The 22032-nt window shown below is 52.1% G+C and overlaps 1 protein-coding gene across 3 annotated transcripts in view; it reads right to left on the bottom strand.

Annotated features, from left to right (window-relative positions):
• Positions 1–22032, bottom strand: part of CLCF1 (cardiotrophin like cytokine factor 1) — a 50904-nt gene that overhangs the window by 5177 nt on the left and 23695 nt on the right. For 2 of the 3 annotated variants that reach the window (XM_045013670.1, XM_045013671.1), the window contains one exon: positions 3045–3171. In XM_045013670.1, the coding sequence (XP_044869605.1) occupies positions 3045–3171 (127 nt within the window). Of the gene's footprint in view, positions 1–3004; positions 3172–22032 lie in introns of all 3 variants that reach the window. The other variant, XM_045013672.1, reaches the window with a different exon arrangement.

Here is a 22032-nt window from a genome sequence, read left to right as displayed (position 1 = left end):
GTTCCAGGGGTGGTCAGGGGACAGGGAATGGGGGGGGGTGGATGGGGCAGGGGGTCTGGGGGGGCTGTCAGGGAATGGGGGGGTTGGATGGAGTAGGAGTCCTGGGGGGGGCCAGCAGGGGGCCAGAAGCAATGGGGGTCGGATAGGGGGCAGGGGCTGGGCCATGCCTGGCTGTTTGGGGAGGCACAGCCTCCCCTAACTGGCCCTCCATACAATTTTGGAAACCTGATGTGGCCCTCAGGCCAAAAAGTTTGCCTGCCCCTGATCTAGTCGGATTTCCTGCATAACCCAGGCCAGAGAGCCATCCCCAGGGATTCCTGCCTCCAGCCCAGAACTGCTGCACTAGAGCAGATCCTTTAGAAAGAGCCCCACTGTGAGAAGAAAGAATCCAGGGAGAGGAACCTGCTCGCCATGCCCTGTGGGAAGATGTCCCAAAGGATGGCACATTGCTTAGAGTCTGGCAACCTACTGAACAATTGTATCAGTGTCCAAAATGGCCTTTTGTCCCAGAGATGCTTATTTTCACCCCTTAATGTTCATTTTTTCAAAATTTTCCATTTTTCATCACTCCCCCCCATGAACATTTGAGGTTGGATTTTTAAAGGTCTTCCTCTCTCACCTGCATTTTCCGTGTCAAAATGGAAACACGATGAAAGGAGGAGGAGGGAATCGAACATTTTCCAACCCAAACATTTTTGAGAAAAATGTGTGAAGAATTTGGAATAAAAAATAAAAGTGCTGCTGTGTGACAGTTACTGTGAAATTGTCAATAGTATTCACGGAACCTCAGAAAAGGTTGCGCCTCGTTCCCAGTTTGAGCTTTGCTGACTTCATCCATCGGATCTCATTCTGCCTTTGCTAGTTTAAAGAGCCCTCCCGCACCAGAATCATCATCTCATCTAGGTACTTATTGACCAGGGTCAATCACCCCTTAACCTTCTCTTTAACAACCCCAGGTAGATAAATAACATCAAACAGACTTTCCCAGAGTTCGCCTCATTCTTTTCGCTCTTTCCTGAACCCTGACCAGTTTTTCTGATATGGTTACCAGAACCAGACATGCTGTTCCTGTAATGGCCTCATTAATGCCATACACAGAGGTAACACCACCTCCCTCCTCCTGCCGGACATTCCCCTGCTTGTGCATCCAAGGATCACATGAGCGATAGCATTGAACTGGGAGCTCATGTTTGTTTGGTTATCTACCATGACCCCCTAGTCCTTTTTCATTCCAAGATACAGTCCCTCCTCCAGTATGCATGGCCTATACCTAGGAACAAAGAATGTATGTTCTTGTATTTGGCTCTGTTAAAACACACCTTGTTCACACGGGCCCAGTTTACCAAGCAATCCAGATCAGTCAGTCTAACTAACCTGTCCGCATCAGTATTTACCACTGCCAATTTTGGTATTATGTGCTAACTTTACCACCAGTCATTTTGTATATTCTTTCAGATCAATAATAAAAATATCAAACGGCTTTGGGCCAAGAGGGGATCCCTGCAGGGCCCCAACAGAAACACCCCTATTGGATGAGGATTCTCCAATTATAATTACTTTTCAGCTCTATCAGTTAGCCAGTTTCTAATCCATTTAATATGGGCTAGGCTGATTTTGCACTGTACTGTTTAATCAGATTATCCTGCGGGACTAAGCCAACTGCTTCACAGATATCAATGTATGTTACATCAGCATAGTTGTCTTTACTATCAAATTTGTGATTTCATCAACAAACAGGATATCAGGTTTGTCTGACAAGCCCTATTTTCCAAAACACGGCTCCCTGGCATTCATCATGGTACCACCCTTTAATTCTTTGTTGTATCCCATCTAAACCTTTCCATGATTTTGCCCGGGATCGGTGTCAGGGTAACTGGCCTATAGTTACCCAGGGCTCCTTATAACTCATTGGCACAAAACTCTAGAGGGAAGTGGAATCTACAGGCCAGGCTGGACAATATCCATAGGAAGTTTTAGCATTGGGCATTGCCAGGGAGATGAGGCTAGAAGGGCCCATAAGTCTGATCCAATGTGGGGGGATACAAGGCTAGATGGGCCCAAGGGTGTGATCTGGCCCAGCACGGAGGAGGGAGATAGAGATTGGATGGGCTTGTGGGTCTGGTCTGGCAGAGCAGCGGGGAGAGGGATACCAGGCTGGATAGGCCCGTGGGTCTGATGCGGGCGGTGTCCCCCGTTGCCATGGTTGGGTGCCTGTTCTGTGCGTGGTGGAGCGTGGCCTAGCCGGGGCGTCTCCCAGGCGAGTTCTGACACACGGGCCTCACCTCACCCCATGGAGAGACAGCACAACAGAGTGTAAACAGTGGGAGACTCCCCCGGTGCCCGAGGACAGGGAGGGGGCATGATGCAGGGCATCCTGCCAGGGCTAGAGCCACGCAGCGGGAAGGGTGTGAGCTGGGAGATATGCATGACAGAGCAGGGGCAGGGGGTGCAGACAGGGAGAGTGGGAGCCCCAGTCCCCAGAAGGGGATGTTGGCGGGGTGGGGGGCAGAGAACTGGGACCAGAATAGAGAGGGGGCTGGGGATGAGACAGAGACCCCAATCAGGGAGAGGCAGAGGATTTGCAGCTCTTCCCTGCACTCCAAGAGCTGCCTCCTGACTCAGCCCCCAGACCACATCAGCACGATACAGAGCCAGATCCTATAACAGAACATGCCTCAGCCATTTGTCATCCCTGCTCCCTCGTGTGCTGGGGGGGGGGGAATTGAGTTACAACCCGCCCCCCCAGGTCTCCTGGGTGGGAGAATCACTTTTGGGAGCCTGTCATTTACCAAGACCCCCCCAAGGAGGACAGAAAGGAATCAACCCCCCACCCCTCTGGGGAGACATCTAAGTTGGGGGAGGGGAGGAGAGCGACTGCACAGGAGGCATGGGTGGGAGAAAGGGGCAGGAGAGGGGGAGAGCTGAGGACAGGCAGAGATGGGCGAGGAAAGGGGAGATGGGGCCACAAGGCTGTGCCCTGCTCCATAGCCCTCCCTGTACTCACATAGGTGCCGGCGAGTGTGCGCAGCTGGTGTTCCAGATACCTGGTGAGGTCGTAGGTCTTCTGGATGGACTGGCCGGCGCCCACCTCGTCTGTGCTGTTCAGGGCGGGGATCGCAGGCAGGTTCCAGAGTGCGGCACACAGGAAGGCAAAGATCCCCCAAGAATCTCCTGCAGGGAACACAATGACCAGCTCAGGGGGCTGCAGGGGGCGCTTTGACACAGGCAAGGGCAGAGCCTACCTCTGTTGAGCCCTGCCCGCCCCAGCAGGGGGCGCTGGGACATTGGGTAGGAGGAGGCGCCTGTGATTGCCCAGACCTGCCCTCCCCAGCAGGGGGCACTGTGACACCAGAGAGAAGGTGGGGCTTCCTCTGCCCAGCTCCATCCTTCCCAGCAGGGTTATTGTGACATTGGGTAGGAGGAAGAACCTGTGGCTGCCTAGCCCTGCCCTCTCCAGCAGGGGGTGCTGTGACATGAATTTGTCTCTGGAGCTGTCACCCCACTGCTCTGCCCCAGGGCTGTGTTCAGGCTGGGTCTGAATGTGCTCTGGCTGGCGGCTGAGGAGAGGCAGGTGGGGTGCATTCTCTGGGGCCATCCAGGCCAGTTCCCCGGCCCAGTGGCCCAAGGAGGCAGGATGTCTCACATTCTCCTCCACACAGCCCTGAATGGCCTCCAGCCCCAGCTGCTCAGCCAGGTATTTTTATGGGTGTCTCATACACCTGTTTCAAATGAGTGATAAAGCCTGTAGAGCACTCAGGGAAGAGCTGGGAGCAAGAGGCAGATGTTGTGGGTGTCGGGGAGTCGAGGCCCAACTGGTCTAACAGGCCTTCTAATGTGTGCCTGGCCACCTCCACTCCTCCCCGCCTGCCCAGTCCAGGGCTTAGTATCTCTTCTGGGTCCCAAACCCCAAGGGAAAGGGGGGGTCAGAGGGTTCAGAGCTGGAGGTAAAGGACTCTCTTACTGCTTCAGAATGCGTGATTTGGTTTGATGCTCAGCTAAACGTGGGGCCAGGGCCCACTGGAGGCGTGGGGTAGTGGGTGCTGCAGGGCCCATCAGGAGCTCAGCAGCTGTCAGGGATTCAGCGTGGTTGGAGCTCTTGGGGCTTTAGGGTGTAGGGAGCCGTCAAGGTTTGTAGGGTTAGAGGTTCAAGAGCATGGTGGTTTCAGGCTCCAGAACCATGCAGTGTTCCAGTGTCTCACTGCAGCTCCGCTGGGCTTGGCAGGAAGGAGCTGTAAAGGGAGACACGCCTGCGTAGGCTGCTGGCTCTTGGCCATGGAAGGGACGTGCCCATTACTCGTGCTGGTGCGTGAATCCTGCTCAGGAAGGTGATTCTCACCTGCGATGAATCACCCATGAGACACAAAGCCCAGGCCCTGGCCACTTGCACGCTTCATTAAAAAGCATCTTGCAGCACTTTGCCTCAGTCAGGTGTTCACGCCGTGCCCTGGACCAATCCCAATCTGGGCAATTCCGTTCTGCCTCCCTACACCCCTTGCACTTCTTCTGGAGATGGCCTCTCCTAGACAGCATCACAGTTGAAAAACAGCTGATAAACAGCTCCATGCCCCACTCTAGAGGAGGTTGCATCTCAGCACTGCATGAGTAATCCCTGTTTATACAGCTGCTGGGCCCCAACCCAGAGGTGGCTACATCTTGGCACCAGACAAGGGATCCTTGTATAAACAGCTGCTACATCCCCCCAGAGGCAGCTGCATCTCAGCTATTTTAACTAAGCCAGGACTAGCCAGCACTCCATGGACAATATGGCTACTCTCAACATCACAGCATCAGTGGGTATAGCACTTGGATCCTCCTACTGATGAAGCCCATGTGTGGGCCACTGAACTAATGGAGAATCCCCATTTGCTATCAGAAGTACAGAACCTATGACATACAGCTGAACAGTTCCAATTCAGCTCAGCAGATGGCAACAGTCTCTGTCATACACCCCAACGGGAATAAAATCAAATGAATCAGAGATGACATCAGGCTGTGACTTCATAGCATGAGATCTCTCCTTGCCCCAATGCCCCTGCAAAGCAATCAATAGGCTGACAGCTTGCTAATGAGTTATGGTAAGCTCCATGCTGACTGGCTGAGGCCTCTCTGATATCACAGCCTCCTCACACGTTAACAAAAGAAACATCCCGGACATGTTGTAGAACAGCAACTGGAATTTAACTAATCGGAGGGAGTGACGGGTGAGGGCAGGGAGGGCTGGGGGTGGCAGGCAGCAAGCAGGCCTCTTCCCTCCTGCCCCGCTGCCTCACCTCCCTTTCATCCCCTCTGCACCCTGCCAGCAGTTTGAGGGACGGAATGCACTCCTGCCAACTCTTAATCGAAAAAGTGTGTCACGCTCGCAGAGCTATTTTCCAGAGCTGGGGTTGGCAGAGCCCAGTGATTTCTAACCCAGTGTGGGGAGGGGCTAGACAGCAGGGCCAGGCCAAGAGCCAGGTCAAGGAGTCACCTGCCAGGGGGTTCTGTTTCCACAGCCCCACTTCTTCTCTAGCCCACTTCTCCCCTCACCCTCTGCTCCCTGCACAATCCCTCTCCTGCCTCCTTCCCTGGTTTCCTCTCCCGCTTGCCCCCTCCCCTGTTCCCCATCACCCTCCTCCCCCCATCCTTCCCTCCCCCCCGACCCCCTGCAGTGAACCTTCTGGCAGCCCCTCCCTGCCTGTTTGGCAGGGCAGAGCGAGCGCTGGAACATGGGCCCAGAGTGGAGCTGGCCCCAGTTCAGGGGAGGAAACAGGCAGCCCATTAAAGCGAGGTGTCACATGTTCCTTCACCTGGGTCACTTGGCCTGTGCAGTCGCTGTGCTTTCCCTTTAAGAGCCCAGTCTGCTTAGCTGCCTGGGAGGCACAGACCCAAAGGCTGCAGCCAGCAGCTTCCCCGGTGTTGTGCATGTGTGTACTGGGGGTTGGGGGACATGCGCTCCTACCTTGGTGCTGACCAGCTAGGGAACCGCCAGGAGAGCCAACCAAACGGCCCAGCTAGCCTGACGTTGCCCCCCCCCCCAAGACACTGTAAGAGGCCAATGTGCCCATCTACTCTGCTGTCCCTCAACCCCCTGCTGCACCCGATCACACCAGGGCTGGTCTAGCCCCCACCCCTCTCCATGCCATGCTGGATCCGAGCAATAAGCCCCCTAGCCCAGGACCCCATGCCCATTCCTTGTTACACTAAATCAGACAATCCCCTTTCCTACCAAGCCCAGATTAGACCAACCAGCCCACCCAGCATGATATTCCCTCTCTCCCTCCAGCCCAGCTACTACCTGTCAGACCAAAGGGCCCATCTAAGCTGGTATCTCTCCCCACAGACACCAGGTTGGATCAGACCAATGGCCCCTTCTAGCCCAGTAAGTACCATTTCCCATCCTGCTGTGCTGGATCAGACCAATGGGCCCTAGACTGATATTCTGCCTCCCTCCATCTGTTTCTTACAGATGGTGCAAATTGCCCAATGCACCTCACTGCACCGTCCTGTGCCATGGTGCCTAATTCTTTCCTGTCCCCCAGCTGGGGATCAGCTCAGGCCCAGAAGCCTGAGAGTGCAGAGCCCACCTAGCTCCCCTCCCTAAAATCTCTCCCTATTCCCATGAGCCTATACCCCCTCTTCTAGGAGTGCAGAGAGCTCTCCGCCTCAGGACCAGACTGCAGCAGTGAGTCCCGCAGGAGGATCAGTTAGGAACACTTGTCTGAGTGCTCCTTGATCATGGGTGAGAGCTCCATCCCAGCCCCTCGCTCACATGTCCCCACACCAGCCTGAGTCTCTCTCCTCTCCTGGCATATCCCCATGCTGGCGAGCAGGCCCTGTCTCTTCCCCATTCTGGCAGCCAAACACTTTTGGGCCTCCCCACAGACACCATTGCATGGTGCCTGGGTCTTTTCCATGCTGACTCAGGGCCTGTCAGTGCCTACAGGTAACTTCTTTGCAGCATGGAATTCTGGCTGCCAGAGTGTCCCCCCTGCACCTGCCCTGCAGCAGCTGAATTCGAGGAAAGGTCTGGAGGGAATATGCCTCAGATTGTCCCCATGTCCTAATTAAACTGACATCACTGGCTGGTGTTAACACGTTCCCCAAACCTTGGAAGACCAGGTGCCCCCTTCAGGCAAATACAAGCAATAGCATCCGCCTTGTGGTTAAGGGCCTACCCATATAATCTTACGCCTGAAAAATATGCTCCCCCCCAAACTCTTTCTGACATGCTCTGACCAGCAGTGAAAGAGTTAACAATGTTGACACTTAAAGTGGCATCTTGGGCATGTGAGTGAGTGCCCACTGAAACCAGCAGGGCAGTTCACACCTCAGCACCTTTCTCTGGGGCTCTCTGCAAACTCAGGCTGCATCAGTTACACTTGGTTCATATTTACAAGGTTTTCTTCCCAGCCAGAACAGCTGGAGTCTTACTCTTTTTAAATGAAAGCTGGCATCCTTGGGAACAATTGGGAGGCCTGCCTATCTGCCCAGAGCCCCCTGTTATCCCAGTCCTGGGCTCCTTCCACAGCTGTGCCAGTGCCCATCAATCCAGACCTACAGCCCCTCTGTTATCCCAGTCCAAGGCTCCCTTCTCCACAGCTCAGCTGATGCCTCTTGATTCCAAACTAGTTTTTCAGCCCCTCACACTCAATACATTGGGAAACACTGTGTTAAGACCTGGCCAAACCTCAGCATTTATGCATCCTCCTCCTCCTTTATATGTTGCTTTTATCTGTAATGCTATGATGATAGCAGCACCTAGAGGCACCAACCAAGATCAGGCCCCCATTGTGCTGGGCGCTGCGCAGATACACAGCGAGTGACAGTCCCTGCTCCAAAGAACTGAGTCTTAAAAGACCAGACACACAAAAAAGGACCATTATCTTCATTTTACTGGTAACTGAGAGGTGAAGAGCCTTGCCCATGCACCCACCGGAAGTCTGTAGTAGAGTGAGGAATTGAACCCACCTCTGGTGGGTTTCAGCCTATGAGTGCAATCACAAGCCCAACCTTCCTCCTTAAATCACAGAACCAAATCCAACTCTCTCAGGCAGTCTACTCTTCCCAGCCAGTGATATACCCTTCCTTCCTATTCCCTGATCCTCTTCTCTTAGCAACTTTTGCACAGAGGAACAGCTTTTCACACCACGCACACTTAGCCTGTGGCTCACTGCCGCGAGATGTTACCGGAACTAAGAGCTCAGCAGGATTCATAAAAGGGTCGTGCATTTCTAGGGAGAATGAGAACATCCAATTAGAACAGCAATGATTCAAAATAGGCAAGAGCTTTGGGAGGGACCAAACCCCTCCTTCCGCAGGGCAAAGCCAACCCGCAGCTGATGGGAGCTAGAGACTACACTGGTGGGCATGTTATCCCGTAACTCCCCACCCCAGGGTTTCCTGCAGCTCCCTTAAAAGCAGGTGGTATGGAGCACTGTCAAAGATGGGATACCAAGCTAGATGTGCCCCTGCTTTGATAACTGCTCTGTCTTTACCCATCTCGGCGGCACCCCAGGATTCCACACAAGATCCAGAGAGGGAGCTTTATTGTTAAGCCTTTCCAAGGACTCAGTGAAGCTAGAGAGGGCCCCATTATCCTGCCCACCCCCAACAGCCAGGCTGCTGTGTCCCTCTCCTACTCCCAAGCAGGGGGTCTCTTCTCTTTCCCATGGTAGTACTAAAAGTAAGAGGGTTCCTGCTCTGGGGTGATGCAGACCCCCCCTCACTGACACTGTTTTGTGAGTGGTTCAGCCTTGTCACTCTTGGTGAGGTCATCAGCTGCCAGGGATTTATTGCCCTCAACAACTCCAGCTGTTCTACTGCCTACTGTCTCTGGAGCAGGGCCCCTCCCTTGCTCCCCGGACTCCACATTTAACAACACTTTGCCTTTCAACAGCACCGTCCAGACTGCAAGAGCCCCATGGGCAGGGATGGAGGCTGTGAGAGGCCTCTTTAGAAAGGAATGTAGCTTCACAAATCCCATGAGTCAGCCAGTCAGGATCACTTATGCCCCACTCTTACAAACAGGGAAACTGAGGCACACAGAGGGGAAGGGACTTGCCTCAGGTCACACAGTGGCAGAACTTGGAGAGAATCCAGGAGTCCTGCTGCCTAGTTTGGTGCCCTACCCTTTCTCTCCTTCTGCCTACGTAGTAACATCCTACGGTAGGTGGATTGCCTTCAACTGTCCTCTATCCCGAGTGGGACCTCATGGTCTTGACTCTGCCTTTATGTCTCTTTACCTTCCTGTTTTAGAAGACTGGGGACCCATACTGAACACTGAGGGTCCATCTACACTGCATTTAAAAACACGGGGCAGCAAGTCTCAGAGCCCAGGTCTATAGACTTGGGCTTGCACTACAGTGCTAAAAAGTGCAGTGTAGACATTGTAGCTCAGGCTCTGAAGCACAGGGAGGGGGGTGGGCCTTAGAACCTGAGCTCTGTAAGGACGGCCCTGCATTTACCATGCCCTTAAGGAACATGGAGACTGTTCAGGGAGAGAAGATAGATACTGTGCCATAGGGAGGTGAAGTCCTGGGAATTAGGGGGTAGAAGATGCTCTAGGACTGCAAGGACCCCAGCTCGTGATGGAGTGAGCCTTTTACCTGCAGCCAGATGGCAATAGTTTTCATTTGAGGACAGACCCCTTTCCGGATTGTAAGAGAACGGCTTGGACCCTCCCAGAGTTGAAACAGTCCACATTGGTCAGCAGGTCATCTACCCTTCACACTGCTAGGGGAGTGTCTGTGGGTTGGGATGCAGACTCCTCCCTTGCAGTTGACTCAGGAGGCCTGAGAACAGAGGCAAGCAGATAAGGTTACTCCTTGGTCAGCTGCAATGCGATCTGGACAATAGTGCTGATGAGGCCACAAAAAGGCTCTTAGTAAAACATTGGCTCTGTCCAGTCTGCTCTTCCTTATGACTCTGGGGATCAGAGGAGGATCTAGACTGTTCTCAGTGGTACCTGATGACAGAACAAGGAGTAATGGTCTCAAGTTGCAGTGTGGGAGGTTTAGGTTGGATATTAGGAAAAACTTTTTCACTCGGAGAGTGGTGAAGCACTGGAATGGGTTACCTAGGGAGGTGGTGGAATCTCCTTCCTTAGAGGTTTTTAAGGTCAGGCTTGATTTAGTTGGGGATTAGGTCCTGCTTTGAGCAGGGGGTTGGACTAGATGACCTCCTGGGGTCCCTTCCAACCCTGATATTCTATGATGGGTCTCAGATCGTTGCTCTTCTTGGAGAACAGAATATCCACTGGAGATCTGCGGGACCTCTATGGCTCCCTTCCTGAAAAGGGAATCCAGCTTTTCCAATGGGACTCTCTGGTGAGACGAGTGCCTGAAGAGGCAGGGAAGAGGGGGAGGTGGCCTGGTGCAGAACTGGGTGGAATATCTGTTGTAGATGATGTCTAGTACCCAGAGAGTGGAAGTAATCATGCATCAGGCACTGTGGAAGGAGGAGAGACAAGGTCAGAAGAGAGAGAATGAGGGACAAAGGACTGGTGATGTGATGTATGCAGCTCTTGACTGCACCATCAGAGTTGCTGTTTAGAGGCTGATGCTGGGGGCTGAGGATGTGTGGTGAGGAATCCTGCTCCAGTGCTGCTGAGGTTGTTGGCCAGAGCAGGTTTTGGAGGCAGGTGATATCACCTGTGAGACCGTGTCCCTTGGTGCTGTAAGGGAGCCTGTCTTTGGAAGAGGCTAGGGCCTTGTCAGGTCTGTCACTCAAGAGGTCCATGCCTTCAAAGGCAGGTCTTTAATTTTCCCTGGGGAGGCAGGTGTTACGCCATTGTACTTCAGCAAGGAGTACCTCCTGAGAACCATTCCTGTGGCCATTGTTCTTGCTTTGGTGTCTGAGATATCATGACCTCTCCAAGTGAAAAAGGAGCAACTATATGACCCTTGGGGTGAGTTTGCTCTTAGTTTGTTGTGTCAGATGATAGGTCTGGGGTCGACAATGAGGGTAATGGTGCCTGGTGTCGAGTAGGTGTTGAGGCTAGTGCCTTCTGCATTAGTGCAAAGGCTACTGAGGCCTTAGTAGGCAGTGCCAAGTTTGTCACTTTAGAGTGAACTGCCCCCAGTGACACTGAGTGAGGGATCCGCACCATGCAGCAGGCTGAGAAGATTCCCATCTTGAGCCTGTGATTCAAGGCAGTACTGAAGCTGAAGTGGTAATGTGTGTATTCCCATGTCAGAAAAGTGCAGCACAGAGGCTGGTCTCGATACTCCAAGGGGTCCATCAGGGGTATCAGGCTGCAGGCACTGAAAAGCCAGAGAAGCCTCCAGTATCTCTGCTGTCTGTCATGGGGTATGAAGACATGACAGACTGTACATAAAGTTACCCAATGGGTTTCACCATGGCATAGGAGGCACCAGATGTGGGTGTTTGTCTCTGGTATAATTGCTGGACAAGAGGCACGTCTCTTGAAGTTGTTGTGGGGCCCGATGTAGCCCCAGTGAGGGACAAGGGAAGGGCTATCACCAATGGAATCACCTATACTACCCTAAAAGCTAGCTGTTTACAAGGAAAGATCAAGCTAGGGTTAGAGAGCCTCTAGCCCGAGTTCCTTTAGCTCATTGCCTTAGTCCTTCGCCGCCACCACAGAGTAGGGTATATGCCTTTACACAGAGTAAATTACATCACTCTCACACGAGATATCGCATGCACCCTCCTGCAGACACGGCTTTTCTGGGCAGTTCCACAGCTGGACACCAAGGGCACTAGGCCCCACAAATAGGAAGCACAGAGGCCCTCAAAGAACCTGCCCAAGGAGACGTTTAGGTTTGGTTATGTCTAGATTTATAAAGGAAGTGGGGCAGGGTTAGCTGGAAGTAGCTCACTAGTCCTAACCTAACCATGACCCTTTCTCCCTTATCTAAACAAATCCTTAGTGGTTTGCAGGTGGGCTTAGGCCCCTTAAACACATTCAGCCGGCCTAATGCAGCAGCAGAATCTCTTACAACCCCAGAGATAGCTGATCCTTTGGTCTGAGCTCTCAGCCTCGCTGCCATCCAGTTCCATAGGCTAACTGCATTGTTTAATAGAGTCATCACTCTGTAGTGATGCAGGGGTAGGAAATGACCTCTGGAAATGACTCCTCAGGCCCCGCCGCCCTCCCCCTGATCTCCTGATCCCTAAGGACGTGGGTTGGGCCTTGCTGTGTTCTCGTACCTGCCCACTGGCTGCTACTGTAGTTGCTCCTGCTTCTCCTTCAGGGCAGTGACTCTAGCAGTGGAGCCCTCAGCAATCTCCCTGCTGCTTCGAGGGATTCGTTCCCTCCTGCTCCCCTTTGGGCTGCTTCTTGCAAACATTGGCAGTTTGTTCTGCTTCCCTCCTGGCCATTTGCTTTCACCAGGCCACTGCGGGCAACACTATTCCTGCCAGCACATCAGACTCAATTACACAGCAGCGCAGCCAGTGAACCAGCGACTCCCTGACCTGACCCAGCTGGGTTACTCAGAACTCAGTCCAGAGCAGCCTCTCCTCTTAGCTGCTCCACAACGAGAGACACAGAAACAATCCTTTATATGGTCTTGAGAAAGCATTTCTCCAAGGCCATTCCCGACGGGACGCCTGGACGGGTTATATTTGGGTACACCGAGTCACCTACTATTAACGCTGCGGCAGACTTTGTTGCCCTCCTAATCGCAACATCTCTGCATTCCTCATCTGTGGTGAGGAAGGCTCCAGGTTCTTTCATTAGCACCTTGCAAGGCTTTGCAGATGTGTCAGTCTCAGCACACCACCCCCAGCTACCTCAGCCCTGGGCTCTGCCCCTCCCCACAGCTTTGCCAATGCCCCTCAACCCTGACCCACAGCCATCTGCTACCCCAGCCCTAGGTTCCCCCCTACCCCTAGCTCTGCCAGCGCATCTCAACCCTGACATGCAGCCTCCTGCTGTCCTAGTCCTGAGCTCCCCACTCCCAGCTCTGCTGGCTCCCCTCAACCCTGATACAGCCCTCTCTTTTCCTATAAACGATGTTAACTTTCATTAAAAGGCAAAGGCTTCTCTGCAGGATGTTCTTGGGGGCGAGGTGGGGGAAAACAGCCTTGGTTATGGAGCTGCCATCTTAGGCCACAGTCAGACAAAGGAAACAAGATCTGAGCAGAGGGAGGCACCAACGCCCCCTCCCTGTGACCAACCAGTGTAGGTGGTGGCCTCAAGTCCTGTTCTAAAGTGTGTGTGTGGGGGGGGGGAAGAGCTGTACAGAGGGAAATCTCTGGGGGGGATATACACTGGGGCTGGGAGATCCCCACGACAGGGTTTCACTGGAGTGGGGGGAGGGATAGCTCAGTGGTTTGAGCATTGGCCTGCTAAACCCAGGGTTATGAGCTCAATCCTTGAGGGGGCCATTTAGGGATCTGGTGCTAAAATCTGTCTGGGGATTGGTCCTGCTTTGAGCAGGGGGTGGGACTAGATGACCTCCTGAGGTCCCTTCCAACCCTGATATTCTATGAGGGTGACACTGGTCAGCTCCAGAAAGGGGAGGCTCTGGGGAATACTGGCTGGAGGGTGGAGGCAGAGCCCCCTTTGGCGCCTGCTCTCTGCATGTCAGCCCAGGGTAGGGCTGGCTGTGCGGGATGTGGATGGTAGAGGGGGTGATGGATGGGGGAGGCCAGTGCCTGGCTGGGCCCATGGATGGATTGATCCCGACAGATGTTTACAGAGGCAGAGAGAGAGCAGCCCAGCTCGAGGTGATTAGGGAGCCACAGACTAAACAGACCTCACTAACGTGACAGATCCGGGGGAGGGGGGGAGAATCTCCTGCAATGCCCTTGAACCTGATCCTATAGTGTGCAGGGAGGGAGGGTCTCTCTGGGGCATGGTGGGGGGCCTCATGGGGGGAACAGTGTGGGGGAAGGGGATCTCTCTGGGTCAGGGTCCAACAGGGGGAATAATGTGTGGGGAGGTGGCGGGCTCTGGGGCAGGGTTGGGGTTCCCATGAGGGGAGCAGTGTGTGAGGAGGTGGGGTCTCTCTGAGGCAGGTTGTGGGGATGGTGGAGGGCCTTGGCAGGGAAGACAGGTGTCAGTAGGGTCAAGCGAATTCTATGCATCCCAGCCCTGGCCTCAGCCCCCTGCTACTCCCTTCAAGGAGAGGCATCCAGGCCAGGCTGAGATGAGCCCCAGTGGAGCGTGATGGGCTGGGGTGACACATGGAAAGCTCACAGGAGTCTGAGATGGGTAGAGGCAGGGAAAGGTCCCTTGGTAAGCAATGTGGACACCATGTGAAGACCTCTCAGCTAGTATACCAATGCTAGCAGGGGTAAGAAGTGGTACTTGATAGTCAGGGGCCAGGCCTGACTTGGAGAGGGGCCAGAAGTCATACTGGGGTGTGACATGGAGAGCCCCAGCTCAGAGAAGGGTCTGAGTCATATTGGGAATGATGGGGGAGCCCAACTTGGGAGGGAGGAGTCATGCTGAGGCACAAGGAGAGACTCTGACTTGGGGGAAGAGCTGTGAGTTGTATTGAGAGGTAAGAGGGAACCCCAACATGGAGAGATCCCAGGAGGAATAGTGAGAAGGGGGAGATTCCAACTCGAGGCAGGTCTGGGAGCTATACCAGACTGCTAGGGGTGGGGAATCCCTTATTCGGGGATGGCCAGAGAGCCCTGTCAGGGAATGAGGGGGAATCCTGACTTGGGGAGGGCTTGGGAGGCTTACCAGGGTGTGAGGGGGGGAAACCCCAACTCAGGGACGGGCTGAGAGTTATCCTAGGGATGAGGGGGGACCCCAACTTGGGGAGGGACTAGGAGATGTCCTGAAGTCAAAGGGGGCACCCAGACTCAGGAAGAGGCTGGGAGCCACTCCAGAAGTGAGGGGGGACCCCTACTTGAAAAGGAGTTGAGAGCTGTCCCCAGGAGTTATGGGGGGACACCCCAACTTGGGAAGGAGCTGGGAGCTGTTCTGGGTGAGGGGGGAGACCCTAATATAGGGAGGGCCCGGGAGTGGCCCACAATGACCTTTGCAGAGGCCTGCAGGAAACCGCAGCCTGGGATCCCGTCATCTTCCCTGACGTCAGGGGCAGGTTATGAAAGACAAACCAATTAGCCTGTTATTTTATAAAGGTCACGTCTCGTTTCCAAGACTTTTCCCGTCCAACTGGCACCTCGCTCAGCAGCCGAGGGAGCTGCCTTCCCCAGACTCCACTTCCCATTACAGCCCCAGGAATCTCCCCGTCATATCTCCCGTGGTGGGGGCGACAATGCTGATGCCCCTCAACCCTGACTCACAGCCTGCCTTTGCTCCCCTCCCCCACAGCTCTGCTGATGCCCCTTAATTATGACTCACAGCCACCCAACTATTCCAGGCCCAGACTCCTCCTCCCCCCACTCCACTAATACCTCTAAATCCTGCTTCACAGCCCCTCAGCTATCCCAGACCTAGACTACCCCCCCCCCCCCAAAAAAACAGCTCTGCCAATGCCCCTCAATCCTGACCCACAGGCCCACAGCCATACCAGCTCTAGGCTCCCCCCCACATAGCTCAATAGATGTCCATAATCCTGGCTCACAGCCCCCCTGCTACTGCGATTCTTCTGTATCCCAGCAGCTGGGAGTATTTGGCTGCCCTGCTGGTGTAAGTACCAGGATGGTTATTACAGATGGAAGCTACGTGATGCCCTTTCACATCAGATTTCACAGTCAAAGATGCAAAGAGATTAAGAAACAAACTACTAGTCAAGCTACAATGACATGGGCATCTGGGAAGGAACTCTCCCTGCTGGCACCAGTCCATCTGGCTGTGCCTGCTCTGTAATGGGACCCCTTCACACTGCTCCCCCCATGGGATCCTGCCCCCAAAAGACCCCTCACTCTGCCCCTCACATGGGTCCCCCTGTGGGACCCTGCCCCCAAATGTGGGAGGCAGGATCCTGCACTGGAAGCTGCAAGGAAAGTAAAGCTCCCTCTACACTAAGTACATTGGGCCGGGAGTGAGCACATCCATCTAGCCACTTTGGTTGGCTGGGCTCTTCTCTAGTGCTGACAGGTTGAGGTGCTTTATGCAAGGACTGCTCCCCCGAGGTGAATGGGAGAGCTCCTCTGGGTGTGCGTGGGCCTGGGAGTGCACAGGCAGGTTGTGTATGTGTGTACCCCTGCCTCTACAAGTGTGTGCGGGGGAACTGTTCACCGGTGTGGGGCGGGGGGTGCAGGGAGGGGAGTGCAAATGTATAACTCCCCCTGCCTCCTGTGTTTGCTTTGGCCCAGTCCATGGTGGCGTGAGCCCCAGCACAGAACTTTATGGCCCATTTTGACATGTTTTCCTGCTTGCTGCATGAGGGAGGGCTGTGCAGACAGGGCTGGGACAAGATCCTGCGCCCACTGCAGGGTCAGGTTTCTATAGCTTGCCTTGCACGGTGAGACCTACATTTACGCCTGCTGCGTTCCAACCCAAATACAAACACAGTGAAATGGAAGGAAACAGAGCTGGTGAGGAGGATGGAGAGAGAGGAAACAGGAGAGAAAGAGAAAGAGCCAAGGCAGTAAAACAGAAGAGTGAGAAAGAGGGGCTGGGGAGAAGCTCCTGGACTGGGGGCCACAGCTCCCATCCAAAGCACTTCTAGGGTATGTCTACAGTGCAGTTAGATCCCTGCAGCTGGCCCACACTGACTTCGGATCGGGCTAAGGGGCTGTTTAACTGCAGTGTAGATGTTCTGGTTCAGGCTGCAGCACGAGCTCTGGGACCCTCCCATCTTGCAGGGTTCTAGATGCCGGACTCCAGACCAAGCCTGAAAGTCTCTACCTTAAACAGCCCCTCAGCCTGAGCTCCGCAAGCTGCAAGCCCAAGTCAGCTGGCACGGGACAGCTTTTTACAGGTTTTAATTGCAGTGTAGACGTACCCCTCCAGACCTCCTGGGGCCGCGCTGCAGGTCTATGCCGAAGGGGAAAGGGGTAGGCCTAGGACTAGTAGGAGGGATGGCATTATGCTTGGGGCTGGGCCTGGGGCTGGCACTGAGAATAGGTTTGGGGTTAGAAATGGAATTGAGGGGGAATGAAAGTGAATGTGGTTAGGGATGGGGTCAGAGGAGGGTTGAGGTGAGAGCAAAGAGGAAATCATTGGGAATAGGGTGGAGGTGACATTGTGCTTAAGGTTGGATTATAGGTGAGTGTTAGGGCGCAGATAAAGCTGTTGCTTGGGTTTAGGGAAGCATTGGGGGAGGGCCCGGGTGTAGGTGAGTATTAGGGTGCAGATAAAGCTGTTTGCTGGGTTTAGGGTATAGGGAAGCATTGGGGAAGGGTCAGGGTGATTAGGGTTGGGTTTCAGTGAAAATGTGGGTTGGATTTCTTGTCTAGTTAAGGGACAGGATGTCGGCTGGGGCAAGAGTTAATATGTTGGTGGTGGGAGGGAGTTGGAGGTGGGCTTAAGGGAATGTGAGGGTTAGATGATGTGTGGGATTGGTTGCAGGTTAGGGTATTGGTTGGAGTGGGATTGAGGTCGGAGTTAGGGTGAGATTAGGGTTGTGTTCGCATGTGGGGTGAGGGTTAGGACACTGGCTGCAGTTAGGATGTGGGCTGGACGGAATCAGGGTGAGGCTTAGGGTTAGCAGGGCCGGTGCAACCCATTGGGCGACCTAGGCGGTCGCCTAGGGCACTAGCATTTGAGGGGCGGCATTTCAGGCCCTTTGGCGGCGACCGCGGAGGCCAGATCTTCGGCTGCCCTGGTCGTCGTCAGCATTTAGGCAGAGGGACCTGGTGCAGGGGGGCGTGGGGAGGGCCGCCTGCAGCAAGTAAGGGGGGGCGCAGCTCCCCGCCCCAGCTCACCTCTGCTCCGCCTCCTCCCCTGAGCATGCCACCCCGCTCTGCTTCTCTCCCTCCCAGGCTTGCGGCGCCAAACAGCTGATTGGCGCCGAGCACCTGGGAGGTGGGAGAAGTGGAGCGGCAATGGTGTGCTCAGGGAGGAGGCGGAGCAGAGGTGAGCTGAGGCAGGGAGCTGCCGCACAGGTCCCTGGGCCGAGGGGAGCTGCCGCGGGGGGGCGGGGGGCACTTTAGGGCGGAGGGCTGCCGCAGGGCTCGAGGGGGGGGTGCAAAGTGGAAGTTTCGCCTAGGGCACGAAACATCCTTGCACCCGCCCTGAGGGTTTGAATGACATCAAGGCATGAGCTTGGCTCAGGAGTAGGTTAGCATTAGGCTGTGGGTTGGGGTTGGCTGAGAGTTAAGTGTGAGCTGGGGTGACGGCTAGAGTTGGAGTGTTGTGGTTATGGATTTAGGTATTGATAAGCATTCAAGGGACATTAGGGCAGTGGCTGGGGTTAGAATGGGGGGGGTTAAGTTAGGTTGTAGGCAGGGGCTGGACTGTCAGTTGGGTTTAGGATGAAGGTCCATGATCAGGTGGGGTTGGAGTTAGGGGGTTGCCTGGGGTTAGGTTTACACATCATGGTTGTCTCTGCATCTGCTTGTTACCCCTGAGCATATTTCGGGCTGAGAGAGCAGGAAAGGCTGGAAGTGACCATGTGTGTGGGGGGGCCCCTGGAGTCTCTTGCTCTTAGAAATGGGAAGTTCATTTGTATAAATAATAAAGGTTTCCCGGCTGTGCAGAAAACGGCTTGTGAAATTAACCAGACAATGGCTGTGCTTTCCAGGGATTTTTCAGTTCTGAGGTAAGCTGTGTCACGGCAGGCAAGAGGAAGAGAGATGGGAGAGGTGGGGTCAGACATAGAGGGACGGGGAACAGAGAGAGGAATGACATAGAAGAGGAATGGACATACAGAGGGGAGAAAGAATGAGAGCTAGGCCTTGTCTAAACAGGAAAGTCACACCAGAGTAACTTTCCATAGATCAGGGAGATTAAGACTCAACATACAGCTGGAGGACAAAACCATGATCACAAGAACATAAGAATGGCCATACTGGCCATTGGTCCATCTAGTCCAGTATAATGTCTGCAGACAATGGCCAGTGTCAGGTGCTTCAGAGGGAAAGAACAAAACAGGGCAATTATCAAGTGAGAGATCCCCTGTTGTCCAGTGCCAGCTTCAGGCAGTCAGAGGTTTGGGGACAACCAGAGCATGGGGCTGCATCCCTGACCATCTTGGCTAATAGTCACTGATATACCTATCTTCCAATTTAGCTTATCTAATTCTCTTTTGAATCCTGTTATATTTTTGGCCTTCACAACATCCCATGGCAACAAGTTCCACACATTGACTGAGTTGTGTGAACAAATGTTTCCTTATGTTTGTTTTAAACCTGCTGCCAATTAATTTCATTGGGTGACCCTTGGTTCTTGTGTTATGTGAAGAGGTTGGTAACACTTCCTTATTCACTTTCTCCACACCATTCATGATTTTATAGATCTCTATCATATCCCTCCTTAGTGATCCCTTTTCTAAACTGAACAGTCCCAATCTTTTTAATCTCTCTTTGTATGGAAGGTTTTCCAGCCCCCTAATAATTTGTTTTGCCCTTCTCAGTACCTTTTCCATTTCTAATATATCTTTTTTTTTAGATGGGACAACCAGACCTGCACACTGTATTCAAGGTTGGGGGTACCATGGATTTATATTGTCGCATTATGATATTTTCTGCCTTATTATCTATCCCTTTCCTAATGGTTCCTAATATTATGTTGGTTTTTTTGACTGCTGCTGCACATTGAGCAGATGTTTTCACAGAACTATCCAGGATGACTTCAAGATATCTTTCTTGAGTGGTAACAGCTAATTTAGACCCCATCATTTTGTATGTATATAGTTGGGATTATGTTTTCCAATGTGCGTTACTTTGCATTTATTAACATTTAATTTCTTCAGCCATTTTGTTGCCCAGTCAGCCAGTTTTGTGAGATCCCTTTGTAACTCTTCACAGTCTGCTTTGGACTTAACTATCTTGAGCAATGTTGTATTGTCTGCACACTTTGTCTCCTCACTGTTTACCCTTTTTTCCAGATCTTTTGTGAATATGTTGAACAGCACTGGTTCCAGTAGATCCATGGGAATCCCCGCTATTTACCTCTCTCCACTGTGAAAACTGACAATTTATTCCTACCCTTTGGTTCTTATCTTTTAACCAGTTACTGAACTATGAGAGGACCTTTCCTCTTATTGCATAACTGCTTACTTTGCTTAAGAGCCTTTGGTGAGGGACCTTGTCAAAGGCTTTCTGAAAGTCCAAGTACATTATATCCATTGGATCACCCGTGTCCACATGTTTGTTTACACCCTGAAAGAATTTTAATAGATTGATGAGGCATGATTTCCCTCTACAAAAACCATACTGACTCTCCCCAACATATAGTGTTCATCTATGTGTCTGATAATTCTGTTCTTTACTATAGTTTCAACCAATTTGCCTGGTAGAGAAGTTAGGTTTACCAGCCTGTAACTGCTAGGATTGCCTCTGGAGCCCTTTTTTAAAATTGCCATTACATTAGCTAAGTGATAGCTTACATACCACAATTAGTAGTTGTGCAATTTTATATTTGAGTTCCTTCAGAACTCTTGGGTGAATACCATCTGGTCCTGGTGACTTATTACTGTTTAATTTATCAGTTTGACTATTTGATGATTTAGTAGCAAGAGTTTTTGTTGAGTCTCTTAATATATTTACAAAGCAAGGTTCTACGGCAGATTGCCCTGCAACATTAGAAATACAGGAACAAGTGAATTTCAAAATTGACCCTGGAGCAGAGCCAAGATAATCACAAATCACATATGAAAAATGATTAGTGACTGCCCAATGTTAATATAGAAAAATACAACTTAATAAAGCAGGAGCAAAATGAAGCAGGCAAAGCCCCACTGGCATTGTTAAGAACAGATACCACTCAGAAATAATGGGACAGGAAGCCTCATGTGTGCTTAGGTTAAGGAGACGGCTGCAAATACAGATGATCAAGCAGGTGTATAACTTGTCTACAGAACAGGATGCAAAAGATATTAAAGAGTTTCATGAGCTGTTTAATGGACTGGGACACATTTAAGGATATCATACGTCATGCTGATATAGATCCCAGTCTACCACCAAAAATACGTGCACCAAGTCAAGTCCCATTAGCACTGAGAGATAACATAAAAACTGAACTTGGCCAGATGGTTAAGTTAGGCACTATTGGGCTAACAGTGTGGTCGCCATGTTACATTCTACATTTAAACATATTCAGGATTTCTACAGATCCAAAAGTTTTGGATAAGGCCACCAAACATGAATGCTTCCCCAGGAGGACAGTTGAGAAGCTCATGTCTAGACTTCAAAATGTAATAATAATTCACTTTTGGAAGCAAGCCAAGCATTTTGGCAGGTCCAACTCGGCAGTGAAACTGCAAAACTCTGAACGTCCAACTTCCATTTTGGTAGACATATGTTCAAACAATGTCCTTTCAGCCTTGCCTTGTGTCCTGGATCTTGGGGGAACTGGATAGAGTGGAAGTATTAATCAATGATCTGCTAAGTTGGGTTGAAAATGATCAACAAAATGTCAGGATGGGACACATTCTGCAATGGGCCACAGTATTGGAGAGGAGAAATGCCAAATTGGGCTGAATGAGTTGTGTTATTTAGGACACATACTCAGTGACATAGGAATTCAACCGGACCCAGGAAAGATGGAAGGGACTGGACAAATAGAAAGAGACAAAGAGGTCTTACATAGACTGATTGTTGGATTAGCATAGCTAAGCAAATTGATGCTTCATTTGTCGCAGTTAGGGGCTCTACTCAGAATGCTTATGGAGGGCAGTTCAGAGTGGCACTGGGATGTAACTGGCAAGAGAAAAACCTTTGGGGAATTAAAAAATGTCACAGAAGCACCAGTACTGAAATATTTTGAAATTAATAAAGAGCCTAAGATCTCAACTGTCACCAACTCTCCTGGGACAGGAGCTGCCCTTCTGCCAGATGATCACCCAGTAGCAGATGCAGACAAAGCATGGGCTAAAACCCAACAAAATTATGCTCAATTGAAGTGGAAATGCTGCAATTGTGCATGATTTTGAGCTGTTTCATGAGTATGTTTATGGACAGAAACCTATTGAGGTTGAGAAAGACCATAAGCCATTAAAAGCGACTTTACCAAAACCTGTAGGAGAACACTTCAACCTCTCTGGCCACACAATAGCA

The sequence above is a fragment of the Mauremys mutica genome, chromosome 4 (genome assembly GCF_020497125.1).
Source record: "Mauremys mutica isolate MM-2020 ecotype Southern chromosome 4, ASM2049712v1, whole genome shotgun sequence".
Classification (NCBI taxonomy): Eukaryota; Metazoa; Chordata; order Testudines; family Geoemydidae; genus Mauremys; species Mauremys mutica.
Note: the sequence above shows the minus strand (reverse complement) of the source record. Positions and strands in the feature narration are given on the sequence as shown.